This window comes from Chlorocebus sabaeus, chromosome 27 (genome assembly GCF_047675955.1).
Source record: "Chlorocebus sabaeus isolate Y175 chromosome 27, mChlSab1.0.hap1, whole genome shotgun sequence".
Classification (NCBI taxonomy): domain Eukaryota; kingdom Metazoa; phylum Chordata; class Mammalia; order Primates; family Cercopithecidae; genus Chlorocebus; species Chlorocebus sabaeus.
Window position 1 is genome coordinate 43,244,381 of NC_132930.1, and position 27,537 is coordinate 43,271,917.

General features: G+C 53.1%; 1 protein-coding gene across 3 annotated transcripts in view; it reads right to left on the bottom strand.

Moving 5' to 3' along the window:
• The window catches only part of PPP2R2C (protein phosphatase 2 regulatory subunit Bgamma), a 214,017-nt gene that overhangs the window by 9,607 nt on the left and 176,873 nt on the right, over positions 1-27,537 (bottom strand). For all 3 annotated transcript variants that reach the window (XM_008017965.3, XM_008017963.3, XM_008017967.3), the window contains exons 6-7: positions 13,673-13,837; positions 3,190-3,359 (exon numbers count right to left, since the gene is read on the bottom strand). In XM_008017965.3, the coding sequence (XP_008016156.1) occupies positions 3,190-3,359; positions 13,673-13,837 (335 nt within the window). The remainder of the gene's footprint in view (positions 1-3,189; positions 3,360-13,672; positions 13,838-27,537) is intronic.

The following is a 27,537-nucleotide window of genomic DNA, read 5'->3' on the forward strand; positions in this document are numbered from 1 at the left end:
GGGTGGTGTGAACATCAATTTCGTGTGTCAGCTTGGCAGGGCCATGGTACCCAGGTCCTTAGTGTTTCTGTGAAGACATTTTGTAGGGGAGGTTAACATTTAAGCTGATAGACTGAGTAAAGCAGGCTGCCCTCTGTCATGTGGGGGGTCTCGTCCAATCAGTCAAAGACCCTGATAGAACAAAGACAGACCTCCCTGAGGACCGGCGGATTCCGCCAACAGATGCCTGTGGGCTCGCATGGTCACTCCCCTGGGTCGCCAGCCTGCCGGCCTGCTCTGCAGATTTAGAACATGCCACGTGAGCCGATTCCTTCAAATCTCCCTTCTTTCTCAGTCTCTCTCCCCATCCTGTTGGTTCTGTTTCTCTGAGCCATCTGACTAACACAGTGGTAAGGGCTACACAGGAAAACAGAGCGGCATTAGGGGAAGCAGGATTAGGAGGAGGGGCCTGCTATTCACTGCAGACAGGATGGTTAGACAAGGCTACCGGACTCCCGCCTGGGGCCCTGCTGATCCTTCCCAGCCCCCGTGTCCTCCTGGTGACCCTAGCCTTCCCCTTGGGCCCCTGGGCTGCAGCCCCACCAGGCTGAGGGTCACTGTGTTCCTGTCTGTCTGAGACCCTTGAGGGTGAGGCCGAGGTTCTTCCTTCTCTCTGGGCCCAGGGTTGAGCACTGTGTTGGGCACAGGGTACTGGCTCAGTATGTGTAACAACTAAAATCAAGGGGGATGAATGGCAGCAGGTTTTAGTGTTCATGTCCCATCCCGGGGCTGCATTTTTGTGTGTCCCCCTTACTCAGTCCCAGCAGCCTTAGTGATGCATGCATCCAAATACGCAAGCTGTTCTCTCTCCAGTGCACTAAGCCTCTCCTGCCCTCTAGTGGCAGGGTGAGGAAGAGCTCTGGAGAAAGACAGTGAATGTCAATCTGAGGTCCGCTGCTTGCTGGCTCTGTCACAGATTTGCCATTTAACTCAATTGTCTTCCAATAAAATGGGATGGAGAGAACACTGGCCCTACTTCCCAGGACAGCTGGGAGGCTTAGATGAGGCAAAGTCTACTCTGGACTTACCTCAGTGTGACTCATTCAACACCTGTCCCCAGCCCCTTCACCCCTTCCTTCTTCAACCACAGAGGCTGTAAAACTATTAATTTTCCCAGCCACTGTGGTGGCTGCTGGGGACCCATTCTAGACAATGAGGTGTAAGAAGTCTTCTGAGAAGCATTCTGGGGAAGATTTTACAATCACAGTGAAACACGCAATAGACCCCAGGGGTGAGATAAAGCACATTTCCTATTTCCTGCCTGGAATGTAGGCAAAGTGCTTGGAGGTGTGGCAGCCACTTTGCCACCATGAGGTACCACATATGAAGTGGAAAACCAACGCCCAAATGATGGCAGACTGGATCACAGAAGGAACCACTGTGGTGCTGCCGGGGTCATGGAGCACCCCCACCTTCCTGAACTGCCCTCTCCAGACTCCCTGTGGTGGGAGAAAAACAGCCACGATTTGTTAAGCACTGCATACCAGCCGAACGCAGTCCTGCTACACACAATTTCTAGCACATCATAAGCCACCAAAAAATGTTGGTTGTTGTGCTGCTTTTATGTAGTTATTGCTATTATTTTAGCATCAATAAGTCAGCTGGGCCAGATGCCAAGTGCTCAGCTTAGGGCCTCACCCTTCAGAGCAGTCATTCCCCTGCTTCGTGGGGTCCTTCATGAGAATTTCGGAAAGTTGTGTCCCCTTCCCCTGAAAATGCTGGTAGAAAGCACTCCACGTAGTTTCAGGAGTTCAAGGGCCTTCGTTGACCACAGGGAGGGACGTAAGCGACTGGATGAGGGGCCGGAGGGGGTTGGAAATGTTCATTTCCCTGAGCTGCCTCCAGAGGGAGCCAGAGAGTGGCTCCTGCAGGCTTGAGTCGGGCTTATCCTGTCCCTTTCCTAGTCTGGGGTCTCCGCCATTCCCACAGGGACAGAGGAGGGCTGAGTCCTGCCTGGGGTGTGCAGTGTGAGGAGGGGGCCTGAGGGAGGAACTGGGGCAGTCGCAAGAACTCAAGTATACACACGTGGCTGACAAAGGGGCAGTCCCCATAGCGGCCCTTGTGGGTGTGCGGCTTCCAGGGGCGTGCGCTGTTCCTCTGGGGCCCGAGTCAGATCAGAGCAGCCCACCCTCTGACATCTGCACCCATTCCCAGCGGGGCCTGTGCCGCCCAGGACGTCTCCCCACCGGGTCTTGGCAGGGAGGAAAGGAAAGCGTAGGGCTCTGAGCCTGGGCTCTGAATCTGTCACTGCCCAGCCCAGAGACACCTCCCTCATCTCCCCACCTCTTAGTGCCCGGGTTCCCTTTCCACCAAATGGGATGACGGCTCCTTGTCACCAGGAAGTAAGGAATGGAGGTGACAGGTGTCAAGCACGTGGCACCCCGTGTGTAAGGAGTGACACCGTGAGGAACCGGTTTCTGATGGGGTGTTTTCCCACCCATGTTTGCACAGCCAGATCTTACTCATCCTTCAAGGCCTGGCACAAATGCCGCCTCCTCCAAGAAGCCTCCCTGATCTCCCCACCTAACTGGAACCGGCTCTGAAGCCATCCCACATCTCTTTCAAGTCCACATTTTATTTTAACATCACATGAGTTTTGTTGTCTACCCCCTAACATATCTGCATGGATCAAAATAGCAAGATAATAAATAATACTGTCCAAGAAGGGCCCAGACTTCACCTATACTCTGGGCTTATAGGCCTGTGCTGAGGATCTGGAAAGGAAACATGTGCCAAGTTCACCTCTGTGTGCACTACTTACAGACGCACCCTGGGAGGGCAACGCTTAACCCACTTTAATGGTACAGCTCCGATACAGGCTCCCGGGGGTGAGGAGGGAAGCCGTCATCTACACGCTCCACTGGGGCCCAGCCTGACGCTCATCTCTGTTCCCACATCTCTCTCCTCCCTTGAATTGGGGCCCCTGGGCCTTGTTCGGGGACATCTGAAGCTCCCTGGGAGGCAGGACAGAGCACTCCAACCCTCTGCCAAGCTACGTGTGGGATGAGTTGCTGGATTTCTTCAGCCTCCGTGTTTTCACCTACAAATTGGGCATATGAAAGCCACACCTGGCTAGGAAGGCCCCTCCATGGGGATCTCAGCATAGGGAAAAAAGACCCAGGATTGGAGGTCTCCTGCTGTGCTGCCCACCTGGTAGGTCTCTATGGGTCTTGCCTCCATGTTCAGGTCCCAGACCTTGACTGTAAGGTAATCCCGGGTGAGCATGTAGCGGCCACTGTGGCTGAACTTCACGTCAGACACGGAGGAGATGATTTCCGAGAAGAAGGAGCGGTTACTGGGGTCCTCGGGCTCTTCAAAGACTGTGGAGACAGAGAAGCAATGGCCGTCACTGGGCTGCTCTCACTCACAGGGTTGGCATGACAGATGACTGTTTTGCACCTGGGCCCATGCTCTGCTTATTCAGTCATTCATTCATTCCTCAAACCTAGAACTAAACACGAGTGAAGGAGCCTGGTAAGATTCTGTGTGTGTAGAAATAGCCATTACTATCCCCATTCATAACCAAGAAAATGGAGGCACAGCTGGCTAAAACCCATGCCTGGGGAGTCAGTGCTGGAAGAAAGTGGTAGAGTCGGCATTTGAAGCCAGATCTATACTTGATGTGCTGCCCTCTACTGCCCCCTACTGGTGATGCTGAATGCCAGACTACAAAGGTGTCCTGACATTCTCAAATGTGCTGGACAATGTCCTCTACCGGGCTGGGCACTGCTTGTGGCTCTGACGCTAACTGGCCCTGGGACCTTGGCTGGGTAGTTCTCTCTGTTCATGGTGTCCTGGGCAGGCATGGCTGAGCCCTGCCCACAGGTAGGTTTTGTTTCACTGCCACGGGGGTTGTAACAAAATCAAATCTGACAGTCACAGAGGTGGTACAGTCTCCTGTGTGCCACCCACTGACCATCTCCTATTTTCTGGGAGCACCTGCTCCTCACAGGAAGTTGCTTATCTGGTCCTAAAGGCAACAGTTGGCTGCCCACCCTGGACAATTACAGGCTGGGACAGAGTGGTCAGTGAGGGCTCCCCCGAGAGTGTCCCCTCCCCACTGCCCCCATGACCTGGCCTTCCTGAACTGCAGAGGTTCCCAAAGTGGGACAAGGTCTCTAAGCTCATTTCTGCTGATATCTCTCACTGGTAGCAGTGACCCTGGGGCTGAAGTAGTGTGGGGACTAGGACCCCTGTTGGGCCAGGCACTAACTCCCTAGGACCACAGAGAGACCCAGGGAGACCCAGGGAGCCATGGGAAGAGGACATGGTGGGGGGGGTTGACAGCCATTCACCAGCCAATCTGGAAGGATCTAAACATATGACAACCTGTCCAGCTGTCCCCATGGAAACCGGCTGAGTGGCAGCCTTGCCTGCTGGCCTGCTCTGGTTTCTACCCCTGAAACAGGGAGGCAGAGCTGATCACAGCACCCTGAGGCTCCTGAGAGGCCCCTCCTTGCTGGTCCCTCTCAGCCACAAGGTCTCATGTCCTGCCTCCCAGGTCTGTCCCAGCCCCTTATCCCCTCATGGGAAACGGCAGCACCCCATTCTCCCTCCCATCCAAGGTGGACGCTGTACCTGGCCACTGCCTCTCCAGAAATACAACTCCCGTCCAGCTCCCCTCTGCAGGGCCCAGTGGATGCCCTGATGGACTCACTCATTCATTCATTCATTCACCCACTCACTCACTCAGCCAATCCAAACAGCACTGACGCTGTGCCAGGCCCTGGGATGATGCAGTGACCAGCATAAAGCCACTGTTGCCATGCAGCCAACATTCTTCTTGCAGAGACAGACAATAAAACTAAGTGGCATCCTGAACTGCCAGGAAGCAGCACGTACTGGGGAGGAAGAGCCAGTGGGGAGATGGGCACTGGGGGCTGGTAGTTTAGGTAGACAGGGCCTCCATGGGAGGTGCTGTTTGACCAAGGTCTGGGTGAAGTTGGTGAGATCGGTGGTGATGCCTGGAGAGGGGTGCACTGGGCAGAAGGGACGGCACATGCAAAGGCCCTGAGGCAGGGACACGCCGAGGGCCGTGCAGGCAGAGAAAGGAGTGAGCAGGGGGAAGAGGGATGCAAGGGGCCACCCACCCAGTATCTCACGGGCCACGGCAAGGGGTGAGGAAGTCACCATTAGGGAAATGGGAGCCACTGAGGGTTCAGAGACAGGGAGGATGAAATCTGAGTCAAGGAGGTAGGGAAGGGCAGGCAGGAGGCTGGAGTCCCTTCCCCATGAAGGAAGGAAGTTCCAGCATCCAGTGGGCCAGGGCTACAGAGCTGAGGTGTCACCACCCTGATCCCAGGCCACTATGTGCGGAGAGGTTAGGGGAAGGGAGGGAAGCTGCTTACAGGGCAGGAAAAGGCTCCCACGTTTATGTTCCTGCCTCTGGTATCCCCCCAAGTCAGAGCAGGCAGGCAGGCAGAAGGAAGGTCGCCCCCACCTCTCTTGAGAGCAAGGCCTCCAAACACCTGTCTCTGAAGCAGACCCCTGAAGCTCAGGAGATCTAGAGCTCCGTCCTTAGCCTCTCCACGGCCTCTGATGAGCAGTGGTGGCCTTCAACCCCACACCTCTGCCCTCAAAGCCGCGGCACTGCACCGGGTATCCTGAGGGCAGGTGGTCGCTCCTTCCAGTCCCGGTGTCAAGAACGGGAAGGCAGGAGGGAGCCCAGTTTATCCAGTAATAGGTGGTGTCATACTTTGGAATTAGAATGCTGTCAGGCTGGCAGGTGTTGAATTAACAAAACTCAAAACTGACAGTAGGCGCCTCCGCTTCCAGGAGCCCAACCCACCCCTCCACACACCCCCGTTCCCCAGGCCTGCCTTCTGACCTCAATCTCCCTCCATCGTTCAAAGGGATGCCCTTCTCAGTGGCCCGAGCTTTCCTCTTTCCACAAGGGCATGTTGAAGGGAGGACCAGAAAGAAAATCAGCACCATGGGAAGGAGGGGTGAGGCTGCTCGCAGGGGGAGCTGGGAGGGAACAGGCTGCCGGGGTCTGAATCCCTGAGCCCCTCATGTGGCCTTGACTGCCTTCACCTCCCTGAGCCCTGGCCTTGCTCCTCTCTACAACAGGAGTCAAGGGCGCTTTCCAGGAAGGGGCGGGAGGAGGGGGCTGCAGCCAGGCCTGGCACCACCCTGGGTACAGGCAGGGCCATAGGCAGCAAAGATCCTGTACAGAGTGAGCCCAGTGCACAATGAGTGCTGCAGCCCTACCGACTTCCCTCCCTCCCTTCCTCCCTCCTTCCCTCCCTGCCTCCTTCTCTCCCTCCCTCCTTCCCTCCTTCCCTCCCTCCTTCCCTCCCTCCCTCCCTCCCTCCCTCCCTCCCTGCCTCCTTCCCTCCCTCCCTCCCTTCAAGCCTTCCCTGCCTGCGGAGGAGGATGGGTGGGACAGGGGTAGTAAAATCTCCCTGAGGGTCACCTTGAGCTTCTGAAACCTCTGAGGTCTAATTGGTCATCTCACACGATAATGTTTTGTGCCCTGGTAATAATAATTACATTGGCATCGTTGTTTCTGCAGATATATATGTATATATATATTTGTAGTTTTTCTTTGTTAAGCCAAAGAAGGATCAACCACAGTTCCCTTTTCTCTCTGATGCCTACAGTAAAGAAAATCACTCTGAACGCTTGATTCCTTAAAGGGGTGATGTTGTGCTGCCTTTCCGTTAGCATTGGGTAGAGACCTCGTATTTGGGAAAAGCAGGGAGAGGGCTTGAGAGAAGAGGCACCCCTGGTGGCTAAATAGATGGAAACAAGGAACAGAATCTCAGCGGGACCTGGTGGCCCCCAGCACCTGCCCAGGTGAGTGGCGGGAACCCTGTCTGGCCTTAACTAGGCTTTCTGCCACTTGGGGGTGAGGCGGAGGTGAGTCCAAAACTAAGCCAGGGCGGCCTCTTGCAGACTGACTTTGGGAGTGGCCTTAGTACTCCCTCACCCGCTCAGGGGTCTCTCAGATCAGACTCCCCCAAACCTGCAGGGCTGGTCTAGGTTCCCAGCATGACTTGCAGGTGGATGCGGCCAGAATCACAGGGTGCACCAGCGCTGGGTGTCACAGGACAGAGCAAATGGCTGAGCCTCCTACCAGCCTCCAGGAGGAAAAACCACAAAGATCAAAGGCTGAGGGGACAATCGAATCAATAGATGGAAACTAAGAATACAAAAAGCCGGCGTGGTGGTGGGCACCTGCAGTCCCATCTACTCAGCAGGCTGAGGCAGGAGAATTGCTTGAACCCCAGGAGGTGTAGCCAAGATCACACCATTGCACTCCAGCCTGGACAATACAGTGAGACTCCATTTCAAAGAAAAGAAAAGAAAAAGAACCCAGCTCACCCACAATTCCTGTAAGCGTTTTAGTTCTCAAGGCTTCTGTGATGAGTAAGGGAGAAAGAGTGCAGGCTGAAGGCATGAGACTCTCTGAGTCTCTATCTTGACTCTACTTAGCTGTGTGACCTTGGGCAAATGTCTTAATCTCTCTGTGCTTCAATGCAGTAGACAACAATGACCCCTAAAGGCATGTATCTGCATCCTCCACCCTAGAATCTGTGCACCTGTTACCTCACATGGCAAAAGGGGCTTTGCAGATGTCATTAAGTGAAGGGCCTTGAAGCAGGGGATGACCCTGGATAATCTGGATGGGCCCAATGTCATCACAAGGGTCTGTATAGGAGGAAGAAGGAAGGTCAAAGATGGAAGAAAGAGATGGGATGATGGAAGCAGAGGTCGGAAGGATGAGCCGAGGCATGCAGGCAGCCTCTAGAAGCCTCTAGTAGCTGGAAAAGATAGGAAAACAACCCCACCCTGCAGCCTCCAGAGATAACACAGGCGGCTGATGCCTTCATGTTAGCCCCCGAGTTCCAGAATGCACAACAGTCTTGTGTGTTGTTTGGAGCTACTAAGCTCGTGGCAGTTGTTCCCGCAGCGATGGGAAGTGAGTATACAATTGCCCCTTGACCCTCACACAACACAGGCTTGAACCTGCGGGTCCCCTGATGTGCGGTTTTCCCAATAAATACACTGAAAACATTTTGGAGATTTGCCACAATTGGAAAAAACTCAGATGCACCCTGTAGCCTCGGATACACACACGCACACACACACACACATACACACACACACACGAAAAGAAAAAGTTAGGTATGTCACAAATGCATAAAATCCGGGTAGACTCCAGTCTCTTCCATTGTTCATCAGCTGTTGATGTTACCGGGAATGCTCCCCACCAACAGTCGCCTATTAGGAGTGAAGTTTTGGGGGAGTCAAAAGTTGAGTGTGGACTTTCAACGCGTTCGGGCACTGTCTGCACCCCTAACCCCCACATCATTCCAGGGTCAAGTGTATTCAATTTCCTCATCTGTAGGATGAGAGTATAACACACCCATCATAGGTGCTGAGTGTTTAATGAGATATAAACTGAAAACAGCATGTGTGTGCACTAAGCGTGCGAGGAATGAGCTGTGGCTATTATTTCACCCAATACCGGGCCAGGCACGTCGTTGGGGACCTACGAAGGGTCTCGGCCATCATCACCCCCTATTCTAAGAAATCCCGGTGTTCTGGGCACGGCCCTTTCTTTCCGTGGGCTCTGTGCTGTCATAAGCAGAAGTAACTGTCTATTTTGAGGACTCATGTACGGTTGTTTCCATGGTTACCCTGTCACCCTGCCAAGCAGACACAAGACCCGGATTTCTAGTGCTTCGAAGAAAGGTGGGAAGCTGCAGAGGGAACAGAGTGGCCTGTGTGCCCCCAGCTCTGCCCTGATGGAGGAGGGGTCCAGGGAAGTTACAGAGCTTCTCAGACCCTCCGTCTCCTCATCTGTCCAATGGCAGAAAGGAGCATCTTCCTGCATCCAGGACGCTCTTCATTCGCAGTTTGATTCTGTTAGGAAAATGATGCTGTGAGCACATCTCTGGGGTGTCACTATCAGCCGCTCCCTGAGTTTTGAGCAGTAACTGGATACATGGATGGAAGTGGGAGGTGAAGAACTAATCCTAATCCCCAAATCTCTTTTTAAAAATTAGCTCAAATAACAGCCATTTGTGTTCAGATTAAAAACCACCACCACCTGCTAATTGGAAATCAGCTGCGTGCTTGATTTCCCACGGGAGCCTCAGAGCAAAACACAGCCTGGACAAGGCACACAGAAGGACAGACACTTCAGCCACTCACCCCAATGTGTGGCAAATTAAACGAGGAGAAATGGAAGCTGTAAAAGCATGCTAAAAATTGCTGCACAATCTTTTTGCTGGCATGAAAGAGAAAGTGTCCATACAGGATATTGAGTTTGAGAATGAAAAATATTCCAGAAAAATTTTAAATAAAATTTGCATAAATCAGTAATCAAAAAAGAAATTAAGCTGGTTTTTTAAAATTTTTCTTCTCTTGACTGGGTATGGTGGCTCATGCCTGTAATCCCAGCACTGGAGGCCAGGAGTTCGAGACCAGCCTGGCCAACATAGCAAAACCCTGTCTTTACTAAAAATACAAAAAAAAAAAAAAAAATTAGCCAGGCATGGTGGTACACACCTGTAATCCCAGCTACTCCAGAGGCTGAGGTGAGATAATCCCTTGAACCCAGGAGGTGGAGGCTGCAGTGAGCCAAGATCGTGTCAGGGCAATGGAGCCAAATTCTGTCTAAAAAAAAAAAAAGAAAAAAATTCTTCTCTCCCTCAAAAGGACACCAAATAGATTTGCACACAAGTTTTCCTAAGATTTCGAGAAGTAGATATATTACATCAACTGTTCCAGAAAAAGAAAGAAAAAGCTGCCCAGTTCATTTTAGGAGAGTTGAATAATCTTAAAATTGGGCAAAGAGAGTATAGGAAAAGAAAATTAAAAACCAACTTTGCCTATGACTGTGTGTGCAAAAAGTGTACATAAAACCTTAGTAATCACAGGTGGCCCCACCCTGTCAACAGACTTGGGATCACTGGCGGGGGCAAAAGCCCCCAGAGGTCAGCATGATGCCAACCTCCCAGGTGACTCACTGGGCACAGCCAACAGGCCCTTGGGGATTTCTCAGCAAGGACCTGGCCACAAGGTCGCTCAGCAGGCACAGTCAAAAGTCCTCAGTGGCCTGGAAGACACCATGTCCCTCTCTCTGCACCTCAGCCTGCCAGAGCCTTCTGGAACCTCAGTGCAATCCGGAGAGGAGCAGAATCTGCTGAGGCCCTAAAGTCAATATTCACTGCAGCCCTGGGAGCTGGGGATGAAGAATAAAATTGAATTGAGACATCGAAAATACTCATATTTCCTGTACTCTTGAGTTCGTTGGCTGATTCACACGAGGCTCATACATTACCAGGCATATGAAATCATGTGACTGAAATGGATGCGTCTGTGCTTGGACTCACAAAATGTGCAAGGTATATGTGACCGCTGCTGCCCTGGGGAACCAGATAGCACAGGCTTCGGGAGCCAAAGGGGGTCTGACTGCCTCCTCTGGCCCACTGAAAAATGTCACACAAACATTGAGGGGTGCACAAAACTGTCCTATGCCTGTCTCTGATCTCCCTAAATTCCATGCTTCCTGCACACACATGTGTTTTCTGATTCAAAGTTCAAATCCATCATTAAAATAAAATAAAATTTTAAAATAAAAATTTAAAATAAAAATTTCAGTTTCTTATAGCTCACCACTCAGGGACAACTCCGTGTATTTCTTTCCAGAGTTTTCTCTGTTTCCATTTTTTTTGGTAGTCTAGCCTTATTTTGTTATCCCCTAAATCTTTCATCATAATCACTTCCCCATGGCATTAAAAAATCTTCTACAACAATAGTTGACATGACCAAACAATATGCTGTTACATAGATGTCATCATTGTCGACATCGTTTTCTCGGCATTTTAAACTGGTGGCTTAACATTTTCCTTCTCTCCCTCAAAAGGACGCCGAATAGCTTCACACACACGTTTTCCTAATACTTCAAGGAGCAGATATATTACACCAATGGTTCCAGAAAAAGAAAGAAAAAGCTGCCTAGCTCATTTGAGAAGAGTTGAATAATCTTAGCATTTAAGATTAGGATGTAGAGGATGTTTCTGGATTTCCACCCGTATAAACAACGGGGTGCCATGAAGCCCCATCCTCCTTCCCACAGGGCTCACACTGGGTCGGGGATGGACCAACCAGGAGCAGGAAGAGTCCCCTCTCTTCCTCAATATTCTCCCATCCCATTCTGACCCAGAGTCGGCTGCACACAGGCACAGGCACAGCTGGAGGCCCATGCAGACTGAGTCAGTGGGCGGGAGGCGTAGGTGGCATAGGTGGTGGGAGCAGTGCCCTGCAGTGGGCAGTGGAACGGCCCCCAGCGATGGCTGCGTCCTGATCCCTAGCACCTGTGACTATGCTGTGCTACACGGCAAAGTCAAATTAAGGCCAAAGATGAAATCAAGGCTACAACTCAGCCGTCCTTGAGACGGGGAAGTCATCCTGGATCATCGGAGTGGGGGTCTGGAAGGCACCAGCCCACAGCACCTTCATTCCGGCCAGTGAGCCGGGTGTGGGTCTGTGGACTGAGACGATACATATGCCCTGTTTCAAGCCACCAAGTGTGTGGTCCTTCGTTGTGGTGCACAGGACACAGCCCCGGGCCCCCTGCACCCGGGGAATCTCAGCTGGTCTCTGGCCTCCCATCCGTCCACGGGCCACTAACTCCACACTTACCTCCAGGCGACACTGCTGCCTGGATATCTGGCTGCCTACTCGACGCCTTTCCTTGGAGCCCAATACGGGCCTCAGGCTTGTAGGTCTGAAACCTGCCTGCTGGTCCCCGGCACCCCCTGTTGTTTCAGGCCACAGCCCCACCTTCACCCACAGCTCAAACCAAACAGCAGAGTCACATCCCACAAGGCAAAGCTCGACCTCCAAGCAACATCCTGAGGGGCAGCCAGGTGAGCCCTGCCCCACCTCCTAACCCCCACCCCCACCCCCGGGGTCACTATTTCTTTCTGCAGACCCTGCAGGGGCCTCTGATACCTGCTCCCCCGGGGACCCTCTGCAGCGTCTCCTCCTCGTCCTCAAGTCCCCATCTCACGACAACCCACAGCTTCTCCTTCTCAGCTCACCCAGAACAAAACCCAGTCCCTCCCTTGACCTACAGGCAATGTCTGGAGTCATGGCCACTGCAGTTCCCTCCTTCTAGAACATTCTTCCCCAGAGATCAGCATGGCCCACCCCCTCAGGGTGTCTGTTCCACTGTGATCTCTTCAGGGAGGCCCTCCCTGACCCCCTCTGTCCCTGTACTTGACTTTGTGGGTGTTGGTGCCATTGCCTGCCACGCCCTGACATGCGTCAGGTGTGTGTTCACTGCCTGCCTCCCCGGCAGATGCCAGCTCCCGAGGGTTGGCCTCTGCTGCACGCCCATGCTGGGAATAGGCGCCTACTGAATGCCTGGATGGCTGAGTGTGACACACGGAGCGTGGACAAACCCAGAGGAGATGAAGGGGTGGATGTGGGGGCCAGAACTTGGCCAAAGAAGGAGGCAGAAGTTGGAGGTTTTGGGGGGCCCTGAGCCTGAGTCCTGGGGCTGGTGTGCACCCTGTCTCTGACTGCCCAGCAAAACCAGACTCCTCAAGGGAACAGTGTGGCCCTGTCACTCCCAACCAGCCCTCTGGCCACTGGCACCCAGGCTTCAGTCAGGCTCCTCTGGGTTTATTCAACAAGAGTTTATTTCCAGACACTGTGGTAGGCACTGGGGACAGACAGTGAGGGGAACCAGATAACCAAAGTCCCTGCCCTCTGCCTGGGGGACACCCCCCCTCCTGCCTGGCCCCTTGCTAGCCCTGCAGGTCTGTCTGAGAAGGAGGATGCCATGGCCTGATCCCGCACCTTCAGGGGCCTCTGGGACGGCTGTGGCAGTGTGAGCCCGTGGCCACAACCCAGTGCCAGGCAGCCCAGCTCTGCCACTACTGAATGTGGGTGACCTTGGGCCAATAACTGGAGCTTCTGTTTCCTCTTTTGAACAGCACCTCCTGGGGCTTGTGTGAAGATTCGATGAGCTCACAGGTGAAGCCCTTGGTGGGGGCTGGGCTCAGAGTGAGTGTTCGGTGTGAGCTGTTATGCTGGGGGTTGCTGTGTCACAAAATGTCCCCTGGAACTCGTTCAGCCGCGGACCTCCACGGATACCCCTGTGGGATCCCCACAGCAGGCCCTGTGGTGGACTCTAGGATGAGGGCACGTGTTACAGACCCTGCTTCAAAAAGCCGGAGAAGATGGGCAGCCCACAGCAAGTTCGTCGGGTGCGGCTAGTTCCGGAAGAGAGGGAAGCTTTGGGGGCTGCAGGGCCACAGAGCAGGATCCTGATCTAAAGTAGGGGTCCGGGAAGGTTTCCGAGAGGAGGCGATATTTAAGTTTGGTGCCTCCTTACCTTCTGGATGCCCTGACCCTCGTCCTAGAGCCCTGAACCCTAGAAGCTGGGATGTTCCTGGCTGTGCAGGGACTCTGGGGGGCAGCAGGTGGCAAGACCAGGCTCCCCGACCAACCAGCACTAAAGAAGCAATGGGCTCACCCACCTTGGCCAGTGCAGGACATGCTCTTCCCATACCCACCACCACCCCTGCAGCAGCTGCACCAGGACAGGACATCCCTGCCCGCCCACCTGCCCGCTGCACAGCCCCCTTCCCCAGGCACGGGCACTTACGCTTGGAATGCTTGTCACACAGGGCAGCTGCCCGCATGTCGCAGAGCCGCAGGGAGCCCTTGCTGCTGCTGTAGACGAAGAGGTTGCAGTGGTGCGGGTGGAACTCAGATGCTGTGATCACCTCCGTGAGGTCCTCCATGTTGGCTGGCTTGATGTCCACGATGTCTGGGAGCAGTGCGGTCAAGGAAGGGGCAGTGAAGCGCGCCCTCAATGCTCCGCCTTCCTGGAGGTTTCTGACACCTCTCCCAGGCAAAGCCATCCACCCTTGTGTCTGAACTGCCTCTCTGTTCCTGAGACCCTCAAAATGCATCCTAGCCAATGAGCTGCAGACCTGCATGGTGAACTGCCTGCCGGCCACCCCTTCTAGGTGCCTGTCCACTGTCCCCATGAAGCTGGACCCAACACTTCCCTCCTGACCTGCTCCCCCCCACCTGCACCCCACCCCAGTGAGGGTGCATCAGTTCCAGCCACACATAGCACTGACCTGTGGAGCCCCTCTCCTCTGCCCTCCTCCCCCTGTTGGTTGCCAAGCAGAAGGAAAAGAGCATTTATTGTGTGCCTACTGCATGCTGGGCGGTGGATGCTCTTGGTGAATGATTTCAAGTCTTCCGGGTCCCTCTTCAAATTGTGTCTGGAATTCAGTGTGTGGGCATCTGGGAGATTCCCTTCAGGCCCCCAGCACTCACTCCCCTTTTTCTGTCCGCAGTATGGAGATTCTCCTTTGGGCAAAGGTTCTTCTGGGTTTCGGGGTCGACCCCAGCTCGGCTCTGATCTGTGCCCTCCAGCCCCCAGGACTTGGAATACTGAAAAGGTTGGGATGCAGCTTGGTCACCCCTGCTGGGCTGGGTGGTGTAGAAAGAAGGGGCTTCTATCTGCTGCCAGGATGAGGAGAAACCCTGGAGCTTGAGGGTGGGGCAGACAGTGGAAAGAGTGCAGAGAAAGATCTGGTGATGCCATTGGAATCCTGCGTCAAGCTGCACCTGAAGCCATTCTCCACAGAATGTTAAAGATGGGAGCTAATAAATGTCCGCCTTTTGTTTAGAGTCACGGACTTGACTGCGTACAAAGGCAGTATCCCTGACTGTTACACTGGAGCACAGAGAAGATGAGCAACGTGTCCGGGGTGGCCTAGGTGTGAGTGGTAAGCCTGGATTCAGCCTCACGACCTCCCCGGCCCCAGCACCTGCTCTTTTCCTGGCCCTTCCCTGCTGCCCAGCAGCAGATCAGAATCTCTTGGAGCATGGAAGGACTGGCCCCCACCAAGCCTCTCTCCGGCTTTCCAGCTTCAGATCCCACCTGTCACCCTGACAGAAAGGCCCTCTCCCCTCTCACAGCAACAACCTCGGGCTCCGGTCTACCCGGCCCTGCGTGGGGCTTTGCACGGTCTGTTCCCTCTGACTTTTCAGGTGAATGTGAGCCCTGGAGTCGGAAGGTCTGGGGTTTGAATCCCAGCTCTGTCACCTCCTGGCTATGTGACCCTGAGCGAGTTCCCAGCTATCCGTGCTCAGCTTCCTCATCTGTGAAATGAGTCAGCAGTATGACTTCATCGCTTTTCTGTGAAGACCATCAGAGGCAAAGCCCTTCAAACATCGCCTGATGCGTTGCAAAGCTCAATGAATGTCAGTTTCCATTATTATTTTATCTCTGGAAAATCTGAAATCCATCTGCCCTCCCTCTTCCTCCACCCAAGCTGTTGTCTCTCTCAATAAGAAAGCAGTATTTGTAATCCCAGCACTTTGGGAGGCCGAGGCGGGTGGATCATAAGGTCAGGAGATCAAGACCATCCTGGCCAACATGGTAAAACCCCATCTCTACTAAAATACAAAAAAAAAAAATTAGTTGGAGACAAGCCTGACCAACATGGCAAAACCCCATCTCTACTGACAAAAAAAATTAGCGGTGGCATACACCTGTAGTCCCAGCTACTTGGGAGGCTGAGGCAGGGGAATCACTTGAACCCAGGAGGTGGAGGTTGCAGTGAGCCAAGATCGCACCATTATATTCCAGCCTGGTGACAGGGTAAGACTGTCAGAAAAAAAAAAAAAAAAGGCAAGCAAGAAAGCAGTATTCTCAAGCCTGTAATCCCAGCACTTTGGGAGGCCGAGTCGGGCGGATCACGAGGTCAGGAGATCGAGACCATCCTGGCTAACCCGGTGAAACCCCGTCTCTACTAAAAAATACAAAAAACTAGCCGGGCGAGGTGGCGGGCACCTGTAGTCCCAGCTACTCAGGAGGCTGAGGCAGGAGAATGGCGTAAACCCGGGAGGCGGAGCTTGCAGTGAGCTGAGATCCGAACACTGCACTCCAGCCTGGGTGACAGAGTGAGACTCTGTCTCAAAAAAAAAAAAAAAAAAAAAAAAAGAAAGCAGTATTTTCCGACCTCTCTAAACACGAGGGTTTATAAAATGCCAGGAAAAAATAATGGCTGATCTGTGCAGTCAGAAAGCACTTACAAGGGTCTCTGTGCTCGTGCTCAAATCTTGCTTCCCGGAAGCACATCATTAACCAGAAACTGAGAAACACATAAAAATAAAGAGGGAAAAACGAGTTGTCATCACTGCCTGGCTGGTTTCCCAGGAAACTACAGTTTTCCAGTATGAAAAGAAGCAGCGATTAACTAATGAAAAATGATACTGAAGGCCAAGGGAGAAAACAGCCCTCCTCCTGCCACGCTGATTTCACCAGCGCCCGCCCGGCAGCCCCGCCCTCGCGGGCCAAACGCCTCCCATGGCTTTCCAGCACATGCTACCCGCTCAGGCAGCTCTCAGGTCCGTACTGAACTTCACTAAAATGGGATCCAGAGAAAAAGTGCGGCCACTAAGGAAATGTCACACACATTCACAGCCCATGGAAATGTCACAGCCCATGGATAATGTGCACTAGAGAGGCAGGGCAGAGAGGGGCTAAATTCTCTCTGCACACCCTGAGACACACAAAAGCCACGGGAGGCTTGGCAGCAACAGAAGTGCCCGGGAATGTGGGTCCCGCGTGAGTTCTGCTTGTGTCATCAGGACACACATTCTCGCTCTATTTCCTGGGGTTATAACTCATGGGGCACAGTGGGTACGGGAGGACTCGGTGGGATGAAGTCAAATGCTGACACACAGGGCATTCCTTGAACATTCCAAGTTCTCTCCCAGGGGAGTCCTCTCCCTCGGCCTTTCAGTACCCAGAGTGGCCAGCGGCTTGTTGCTTCTGCCAATGAATAGACAAGTGAGGCATGTTACTTCCAGGCTGAAGTTTTGAGAGCCAGCGCGTGGTCTGCTGTGATACTGTTCCCTCTGCAGTGAGATCGCACCGAAGCCAGCCTGTGACAGACACATTTGCAGTGTGAGTGGGAGGTTCGAAGTGGGTGTTTGAAGCCTCAGACATCTTCAGGTTGTTTGCTACCACCGCAAAACCTGCGCCCCCCTGACAGGTTCAGTGTCCACCCAAACGCTCCTTCCTTTCCCACCTGGGAATGTTTCAGAACTTTTCAAAGTATGTAGGAGGCCAGGTGCCATGGCTCACACCTGTAATCCCAGCACTTTGGGAGGTTGAGGCAGGCAGGTCACCTGAGCTCAGGAGTTCGAGACCAGCCTGACCAACATGCCAAACCCCGTCTCTACTGAAAATACAAACAAAATTAGCCAGGTGTGGTGGTGTGTGCCTGAAGTCCCAGCTACTTGGGAGGCTGAGGCAGCAGAATTGCTTGACCCGGGAGGCAGAGGTTGCAGTGAGCTGAGATCGTGCCACTGCACTCCAGACTGGGTAACAGAGCAAGACTCCATCTCAAAAATAAATAAATAAATTAATTAAGTAAGTAATAAAAGTATGCAGGGCTCCACTACATCTGTAGCCCTGTGGCAAACATACCCAAGCCACAGCAACCCAGGGCCGGCTGATGGGCACGGACACTCAATCGAGCACCCCATGTATAGGCTGGGGACACAGAGTCCCCAAAGGCAAAGGGATCGAGGGCCTGACTTTGGGGAGATAAAGTCCCCCAAACCTGGGTCCCACCAACAGCCCAGGACCATGGGGGAGCCATCACAGGGGAATCTCTCTTGCTGTTTCTCTCTGTCTTTGGATAGGGTGGGTGGTGTGAAACAATCATGTGAGACACAGAGGCCCTGGATCCACATCACCCTGCAGAAGGAGCAAAATCACTGTCATGGCCAATGCGGCAGGTCCCCCACCACAGGGTCCCCAAGGTAAGAGCTCCCTGGGGAGGCAAGCAGTCCCGAGCCTCTGAATTCCAGGGCCCAGAGCCGTGCCCAGAACCTCTGGGCAGCACAGCACCCTCCAGGGTGTGGGCACTGGGCTGGGTCCATGCTTACCCTGTCCCTGGGACCACCTCTCCAAGACCTTGGCTCAGGTGGCCATAGGACCTACCCAGGCCTGCAGCCCAGCCCTTTGCAAAAGGAATTAATTACGGAGTGGGACGGTCCCTGTTGGCGCTCCCTCAATCCATCGTAACACAGGGGCCTGAAGATGGACTCCTGACAAGGGAAGTAGCTGTGGGAGACGCCTCCGGGGCACAAGAATTACGCCCAAACTCAGCTACCATGAACACACCTTTTTGCCTCACATCGTAGCCCCCCGTGTGTAGACTTTGAAGCATTTGGCCCTGTGACTCACTCGGCGGCTTTAACTTTGGCAGGACCAGTACCAGGTCAGAAGCTTGGGGACCCCCGGCTGGGCGTCTGGTCATGGCTCTCACTGAGACATCATTTTCATTCTGCAAGCCTTGGTTTCCCCATCTGCAAAATGAGGGTCTGGGCCCTTTCCTTTCCAGGACTAACCGCAGGTGGCCCCACGCCTGCTTCATGATAGCCGCCTAAATCCTACTTGAAAAACTGCTTCACAAGGTTCATTTCAGGACTGGCCTCCCTTAGGAAAGAGCATAATTAGGCTCATTTAAGAGTCCCCCTTCCCCTGGCAAAGCAACTTGAATTATTCACCTTCTGTTTTTCCACCTAATTCCACTCCAACTGTCTGGTGGGCTTTTGTTTCACTTCCAATCACACTCTAGCAGCTAAGAGTCATTTTCCCTGCAGGAAAAGTTTGTCAGACACAGGTAGAAATTCCAGAGAGCGGAGCAAGCTATGCAGAGAGGATGAAAAGGAGAGAAGGTAAAATCGCTCTTCAATCCCATATGCCTCAACTGAGCACAGACTATCTTTCCCCACTGCGGTGGGTTGAAGAGTGGCCCCCACAAATACGTCAGCATAGTATATGTCCATACATCCTAATCCCCAGAGACTGTGGAGTGTGATCTCATTTGGGAAAAGGGTCTTTGCAGATGCAGTTGAAGATCTTGAGATGAGATCACCCTGGATTACCCAAGTGGGCTCTAAATGCAATGACAAGTGAACTTCTAAGAAACAGAAGAGGAGACACCAGAGGAGAAGGCCACGTGGAGACAAATGCAGAGATGGGAGCGATGGCTATAGGAACACCTGGAGCCCTGGAGCTGGAAGAGACAAGGAAGGCTCCTCCCCTAGAGCCTTCAGAGAGAGCATGGCCCTGCCAACACCTGGACTGAGAACTTGTGGCCCCCAGGACGGTGAGAATATATCTGTTGTTTGAAGCCGTGAAGTTTATGGCAATTTGCTACAGTAGTCACAGGACACTAACTCACCCAAGGTGCCTCCTGGGAGTTGGGAAATAAGAGCAGACACAACGCCAGTGCTATGGGTGCCTGCACAGCCCCTCACACCGACAGCCCCCCACACTGACAGCCCCCACACCTACAGCCCCCCCTACACCGACAGCCCCCACACCAACAGCCCCCCACACCAAAAGTCCCCCCACACTAAAAGCCCCCCGACACTGACAAACCCCCACACCGAGAGCCCAATAACCCCCCCACATGGACAGCCCCCCATACTGACAGCCCCCCACACCAACAGCCCCCCCCGATATTGCTCCTTCTCTAGAACTCCCCATTTCCCCATCCCCAGCCCTGGGACACCAAGCCAGGCATCAGGAGAGCTTCTTCCTCATTCTAAGCCCTTCCCTTGTCCAGTCAGTCTTCAGGTCCCGGGGCTCTTCCACCTGAAGCCCCTTCCGCTCTGCCCCTCAGGCCAGGCCATCAGCATCTCTGTCCCCATGGAGATCCGTGCCCAAGCTCAGCTGGAGTGAACTTCCGCAAACAGCTGCGGGACTCCCTACCACCGTGTGGGGGCCTCTCCCACTCCACGGAGGAGGTCAGACTTGCCCGGCCTGCTGCTCCTGCCTGCTCTTCCTCACTCTCACCTTGGCCGCTTCTCCCTCCTTACCCGCCAACCATATCCAGCAGTTCGACGTTGCCGGAACATTCCAAGTCTCTGCCTGACCACCAAGGCGAGGCCCTACCCATCTGCTCATCCTCAGGACCACTATGCTGTGTGTGTCCCCATCTCTCCTGCCCTGTAGTCGGCTCCAGGGCTGGCTCCCCCACCTGATTTACCTCTGTGCCCCCCACCCCTCACACGACCTGCCCAGAGCTGGTGCCTGGGACATGTTCACTGCATGACTGATCTGTAGACAAATATTAGCTGAGGAGACGACTCTGAACCTTTCCCTGGGAACAGCCCTTCCACTCTGTTCACAGTCATTTGCCCCCACCCCCAACCCAACACACATTGACAGGGTGCAGAAAGCAGCTGGTGCGCCGCTTTGCTTTCCTTTGGTCCAGAGACAGGCTCGGAGGGTTCCACAGTCAGTGAGCAGCAGAGCTGATACCTGAGCCAGGGTGCATGATCGCGAATCCAGCTTGGGTTCCTCCGCCCACAGTCCCCCACAGCCAGGTCCCATTGTCCCTTAGAAGAAGCTGCAGGTTGTGCACATGGAGGTGTCCGGTCAGCCCAGGGCATGATGGGCACATTCCCAAGCAGGGCCCTCACACGCACGCCCTTCAGATCTCTGCCTGAATGCTCCTTAACGAAGTAACCTCCTATAAATCTCCTCTGCCCCTCAAAATAAACCCTTATTTTACCTTGCTTAATTATAGATCTTCTGCTTTCTCTTTTTGCAAGCATTAATCACTGCCTATTACATTATTGGCCTGTTTGTTACTGTCTGCCCCCAGTGAGGGCAGGGACCTGCCTGTCAGGATTGCCACTGTACCTTCAATGCCTGGCACACAGTAGGCGCTTAGTAAGTAGTTGCTGACTGAAGGAATGAATGAATCAGTCCATTGTGGTCCCCTCTGATCAGGGCCCAGGGGCAAGAGGTTGCAAACCATCTCAAGGGGAAGCAGAGAGAAGAGGCTTGGTCAAGGAGGCCTCAGGGTGTGAGGGGTTTTTTAGGAGTGGATCGTCACTGACAAAGGCCATTCAAAGGGGTCGTCCCCCTGCAGCGTGTTCAAAGTATTGCTGCTGTGGTATAAATGCAAGAGCGCTGTGCTGGCTCGGCATGGTGGTTCACGCCTGTAATCCCAGCACTTCGGGAGGTCGAGGTGATAGGATCACTTGACGTCAGGAGTTCGAGACCAGCCTAGCCAACATGGTGAAACCCTGTCTCTACTAAAACTACAAAAAAAAAAAAAAATTAGCTGGGCATAGTGGTAGGCGCCAGTAATCCCAGCTACTCAGGAGGCTGAGGCAGAAGAATCACTTGAACCTGGGAGGCAGAGGTTGCAGTGAGCTGAGATCATGCCACTGCACTCCAGTCTAGGCGACAGAGTGAGACTCCGTCTGGAAAAAATAAAGAGAAAGAGCACTGGGGTCTGGGAAGCACGTCACACGTGCTGCCGGTCCAGTGAAGTCCACCAGGAAGAACGGGTTTCTACACCGCTTCCTCTGGTCTCCACTGCCCTCTGCTCCAAGGCCCACGAGTGAGATCTTTTTAGGTTGCAAATACTGGCTGGCCTGCTTGTGTCATTCACCTGACTGTGGGCAAAGTCGTTCTCCTGTTTATATCCCCCAAACCCCAGCCAAGCACCTGGTACCTGCCGCAGCTAACACGTGCAGCAGGCTGGCTGCACGGAACTAGCTTTGCATCTGTGGCTCATCCAATCCCCTCTGCCTTCTGTGAGTGAGGTGTGCCCCTTCCACATTGGAAACAGAGGCTCGGCGAGGAGAAGCTAACCGCTCAGGGACAAGGAGAGAAGGGTCAGACCAGGGCTGGGACTCAGTCGGGCTCGAGTCTTCCACACACCCTCTGTGGCTCCAGAGTGCGAACCCTGACCCCTGACGATCTGGGGGTGTCTCCAGCTCTGTTGTTTGCTAGCTATGTATCCTTGGGCAAGTTTCTGAACCGCTCTGTGCCTCAGTTTCCCTAACTTCAGAAGAGCAAATGCACTCCACAGCTACCAGGTGAGGATGGGGTAAGGTAGTCTACGTGAAGCGCTGAGAACAGGACCAGGCTCAGAGTGGGTGCTCTGTAGGTGAGCTGCTGAGAAAGTCTGCCGGATGACAGGCCTGTTCTGCCTGGCTGCCAGGGACCCCGGGTCCAAGCCTCAAATCCGCCTTTCATCTGCTGTGGAGCCTCAGGCCAGTCTCTCAGCCCCTCTGGACTCTGTGTCATCTGAGGCTCAGGGAGCAGGAGGAGAAACTCACACCTGCAGCCACAGGCATGAGACAGGGACAGTGAGGTCCTGGGCAAGGAGGGGCTGTCAGGTCCCTGGAGGGGCCCGGGGACCTGGCAGTTGTCCGGCTCCAGCCCCCCATGTCTTGAAATGAACTCCCTTTTCCTTCCAGTGGCCGAGAGCAAACATTCACAGGTGTTGGAAAGTATTTTCTGCAAAGAGCCAGAGAGTCAATATTTCAGGCCCAGCCAGATGTAGGATCTCTATCGAAACTGCAACGACTCAACTCTGCTGTTGTAACAGAAAACCAGCCAGAGGTGCTAGCTAAACAAAGGACGGCTATGTGCCCAGAAACCCCCATACACGGTGGATTTGCCCTGCCACCCACAGCGCCAGGCCTAGAGGAGGGGCTGCAGTCTTGCTTGGGTCACACAGCCTCCCTTCTTTACTGCACACAGCCCCAGGTTCAATGTCAGATGGAGCAAGTGCAGCCCTGGAGCGACAGGTGGGCCTACCCTGGTCCCCCATCCATAGTACAAGGAGCTCCTCACCCTGGTGGGTTGGGGTAGGGGTGCTGGGTACCCCCAGCTGTTCAGACCACCCCTGGGAGCTCAGAGCCTGTATCTGGGGGATTCAGCAAAACGAGGTTTCTTCCACCAAAGAGTGAGGTCTGCAGCCATCCCTGCCAAGGACACAGGAGGTGTGATCCACACAGGCCTCCCGTATAGTCCTTGGGTATGCAGAGGTTTCTATGGAAACTCCTTCATCTCCCCATCAAGCTACCAATGACTCTTCACAGAATTGGAAAAAACTACTTTAAAGTTCATAGGGAACCAAAAAAGAGCCCGCATTCCCAAGACAATCCTAAGCAAAGAGAACAAAGGTAGAGGCATCACGCTACCTGACTTCAAACTATACTACAAAGCTACAGTAACCAAAACAGCATGGTACTGGTACCAAAACAGAGATATAGACCGATGGAACAGAACAGAGGCCTCAGAAATAACACCACACATCTACAACCATCTGATCTTTGACAAACCTGACAAAAACAAGAAATGGGGAAAGGAGTCCCTATTTAATAAATGGTGCTGGGAAAACCGGCTAGCCATATGTAGAAAGCTGAAACTGGATCCCTTCCTTACATCTTATACAAAAATTAATTCAAGATGCAATAAAGACTTAAATGTTAGACCTAAAACCATAAAAACCCTAGAAGACATTTATGCAGCCAACAGACACATGAAAAAATGCTCATCATCACTGGTCATCAGAGAAATGCAAATCAAAACCACAATGAGATACCATCTCACACCAGTTAGAATGGCAATCACTAAAAAATCAGGAAACAACAGGTGCTGGAGAGGATGTGGAGAAATAGGAACACTTTTACACTGTTGGTGGGACTGTAAGCTAGTTCAACCATTGTGGAAAACAGTGTGGTGATTCCTCAAGGATCTAGAACTAGAAATACCATTTGACCCAGAGATCCCATTACTTGGTATATACCCAAAGGATTATAAATCATGCTGCTGTAAAGACACATGCACACGTATGTTTATTGCAGCACTATTCACAATAGCAAAGACTTGGAATCAACCCAAATGTCCATCAGTGATAGACTGGATTAAGAAAATGTGGCACATATACACCATGGAATACTATGCAGCCATAAAAAAGGATGAGTTCATGTCCTTTGCAGGGACATGGATGAAGCTGGGAACCATCATTCTGAGCAAACTATCACAAGGACAGAAAACCAAACACCGCATGTTCTCACTCATAGGTGGGAACTGAACAACGAGAACACCTGGACACAGGAAAGGGAACATCACACACTGGGACCTGTTGTGGGGTGGGGGGAGGGGGGAGGGATAGCATTAGGAGATATACCTAACGTACCTGACAAGTTAACGGGTGCAGCAAACCAACATGGCACATGTATACATATGTAACAAACCTGCACATTGTGCACATGTACCCTAGAACTTAAAGTATAATAATAAAAAAAGAGCACTTGAAATGTAGCTAGTGCCAATGCTGAAATGATAATATTTGGGGTATCTTTAGTTAAATAAATTGTATTATTATGATTTTTATTACTAAAATAATTTTATCATTAAAATTTATTTCACCTGTAAAAAAAAAAAAAAAAAAAGAAACTCCTTCATCTCCTGCTACCAGAGGCACGGCCTGCTCTCCTGGAGCCCAGCCACGTGAGCTCAGCCACACAAGCCCCACATGAGGCTGGAGGAGGTGGCTGCACCTCCAGGAGCCACGGCAGCCAAGCTGCACCAGTCTGCACCCTGGTCGTCCTCTCCTGTAAGATGGGCACAGGAACCAAGGGCTGCTTGCTCCTCTATGGGGCAAATCTCTGCTGACTGGAAATAAAGCCAGGTATGTGAAATGAAGAAGCATCACTGGTTCAGTCTGGCAAGGAGCTCAAGTGAGGAGCAGGTATGCAAAGCACTCCACAAATGCCAAAGCAGTGTGCAAATACTCGTTCACATCATGATGGGCCCCAGTGGAGACCCCACAACAAGCTAATCTAAAAACCACAGCAAGTAACTGAACCTTGAGACATGGTAATAACCCTAGAGAGCCGTGCCCCAGCACAGGCCAGGCAAAGAGGCCACCCCTGCAGGCAGGAACTGCCCATGTGCCAACCCCACCCAGGAGGAGAGAGAGGCCCAGGGCCGGCAGTGATTTGCCCAGGGCCACACATGGAGCCCTGGCAGTGTAAGGACTGAAATCCTGGCTCCCTAACTTCCAGTCAGCCTCCCTCCCGCTGTTCTGGAGCAAACTCATTTCCACACCATCTACAGCTTTCCCCATGGGGTAGGCACCCCAAGGACCCTGATGCCAGGCTGGCTAGACTGGCTTGTGTCCTCAGCAAGGGGGACGCTGGGTGCAGAGCAGGGATCCATGACAGAGAGGGCTGCAGCCTTGGGCTCCACCAATTTCACGGAGCACAGTGAGGCTCATCCAGATGTCTCGGCAGGAGCCTGTTCTCAGGATGGAGGAAGCTGTCGCCATGGCAACCAAGCAGCCACTGGAGTTAGGGATGGAGGCAGCCCCGCCAAGAGCCACGAAAGGCCTCCCGCATGAACTCACCAGGGATTCTGGATGTGGAGGTGCCCTAGAAGGCCTCCTGCACACGGAGGTCATCTTGAAAAACTACTTTTTCAGCAAATCTTCTCCAAAAGATGACCTGACTACAAACATGAGCTGCAAGCACTCAGACCGAGGCATGTCAGACCCTACAGGAGGATTCCTAGCTGCTGTAACAAAACGCCACAGACCGAGTGGCTTATCAACATGTGTTTCTCATAGCTATGGAGGCCCGAAGTCCAACAACAAGGTGTCAGCAGGGATGGCTCCTTCTGAGGCCCATCTCCTCAGCTTGAAGGGGACTGCCTTCTCCTTGTGTCCTCACATTCTCATTCCTGCGTCTTAGCATCTCTCTGTGGGTTCTAATCACCTCTTCTTATAAGACCACCAGTCAGATTGGATTAGGGTTCGCCCTACCAGCCTTATTTTAACTTAATCACCCCTTTAAGGCCCTGTCTCCAAATACAGTCTCATTCTGAGGTTCTGGGAGTTAGGGTTTAACACATGAATGGGGATGGTCAGACACAATCTAGCCTGTAACAGTCTCCTTCCCGTCTCTGCTCAAAACACCTTAATGATGATTCAGTTCCTCTTGGGGAGCAGAACCCAGCTTGCCGGAACCATGGGAAAGGTGCTGTTCTATTTCACCACTCACTGCACAAGCTACTGAGCCCTGCACACTCTCTGTGTGATGAGCCCATCTTCACAGCTCTGCCACGGCCCAGCTCAGGTGATTCGTAAGTGCTTAGAATGGAATCAACCAAGCTATGAAAAAGGAAGTCCTGACTTCTGAATCACAAAGCCCAGAGCCTGAAAGTCCAGCCCCACTGCCTAACATCTGTGTGACCTCTTGAAAACTCAGCCTTTCTGTGCTCTGCTTCTCTTATCTGTAGAATAGGTTGGTAACTTCTACTTTGCAGGGCTGTAATGAGGATTTCACCAGATGACGTATGTCACAGGACCCAGCACACGGCTACAGTTAAATTGAAGTTAGTTAAATTAGAATTCCCAATCAGAGTTTTCTCTCCCTCTGGGGAAAAAAGCATACGACTAAGCAGGATGCAAAAGGTACAGTGCTTGTCACCCCCTGGGAGGACTAGGAGGGTCTATGGCAAATGGCATGCCTTGGTTTCCAAGAACTAGGAGAGGGAATCCAAGGTTGGACAGAGACGGGACGTGCACCCAGGCAGCTGTACCCACACAGCACTGAGAAGGAGCAGACCAGACCCTGCCCTGACTGCCGGGGCTCCCAGCCTGGCAGGGAAGCAGATTTAGCTTCATGATCGATCAATGGCCTAAGAGAGACACAGGTGCTCATGTCAGAGACTTATAACGAGGCCCTGAGATGGTGTAGAGTCAGGGAAGGGTCCTCTGAAGCCCATGGTGAGTAGGAGTTATCCCAGCAGAGTCAGCAGGTGGGAAAGTGTTTGGGGTGTGTGTGTGTGTGTTGGAGGGGGTGAGAGGGTTGAAGAGTGGGAGTACAAGGCTCAGAGGTGTGAGAGGCTGGGTGGCTGAGCATGAGGGAGGGAGGCAGAAAGGGCGAGAGCCAGGCTGGAGAGGATGTGGCACCAGCAGGACTTGGAGGGAGCATGGGCTCTGTCCAAAAGAAGAGGAGTTCTAAGTGTTCTAAGAGGGAGGGAGAGGCTCCATGGTGATGGAGTGTGAGCTATGAGGGTAGAGGGGTCCTGACATGAGGCTGGAAGTGGCAGGACCCATCCTGAAGAGGGAAGCAGGCCAAGGGTCTGGGGCTCAGGACTGGGGTCAAGAGGATTTTAACAGGGAGCGAGTTCTAGAAATGCCAGAGAGGTCTGTCAGGAAGACCTCTCCAACCTCATGTGGGGCTGGTGTGGCTGAGCTCGCGTGGCTGGGCTCCAGGAGGCAGGCCAGGGTCGCACACTTCTACCATGCCACCTGCAGGGCAAACATGAGGATCGGGAAGGAACAGGAGGCAGGCCAGGGTCGCACACCTCTACTATGCCACCTGCAGGGCAAACGTGAGGATCGGGAAGGGACAGGAGGCAGGCCAGGGTCACACACCTCTACTAAACCACCTGCAGGGCAAACGTGAGGATCGGGAAGGGACAGGAGGCAGGCCAGGGTCGCACACCTCTACTATGCCACCTGCAGGGCAAACGTGAGGACTGCCATACAGCTACTGACAGCCATGCTCATCACAAAATAACCTCCAATCTATCCTGCAATTGGGCCTGTCTTTCCACAGGACCTACAGCAAGAACCAAGAAATGTGGCTGTCTCAACA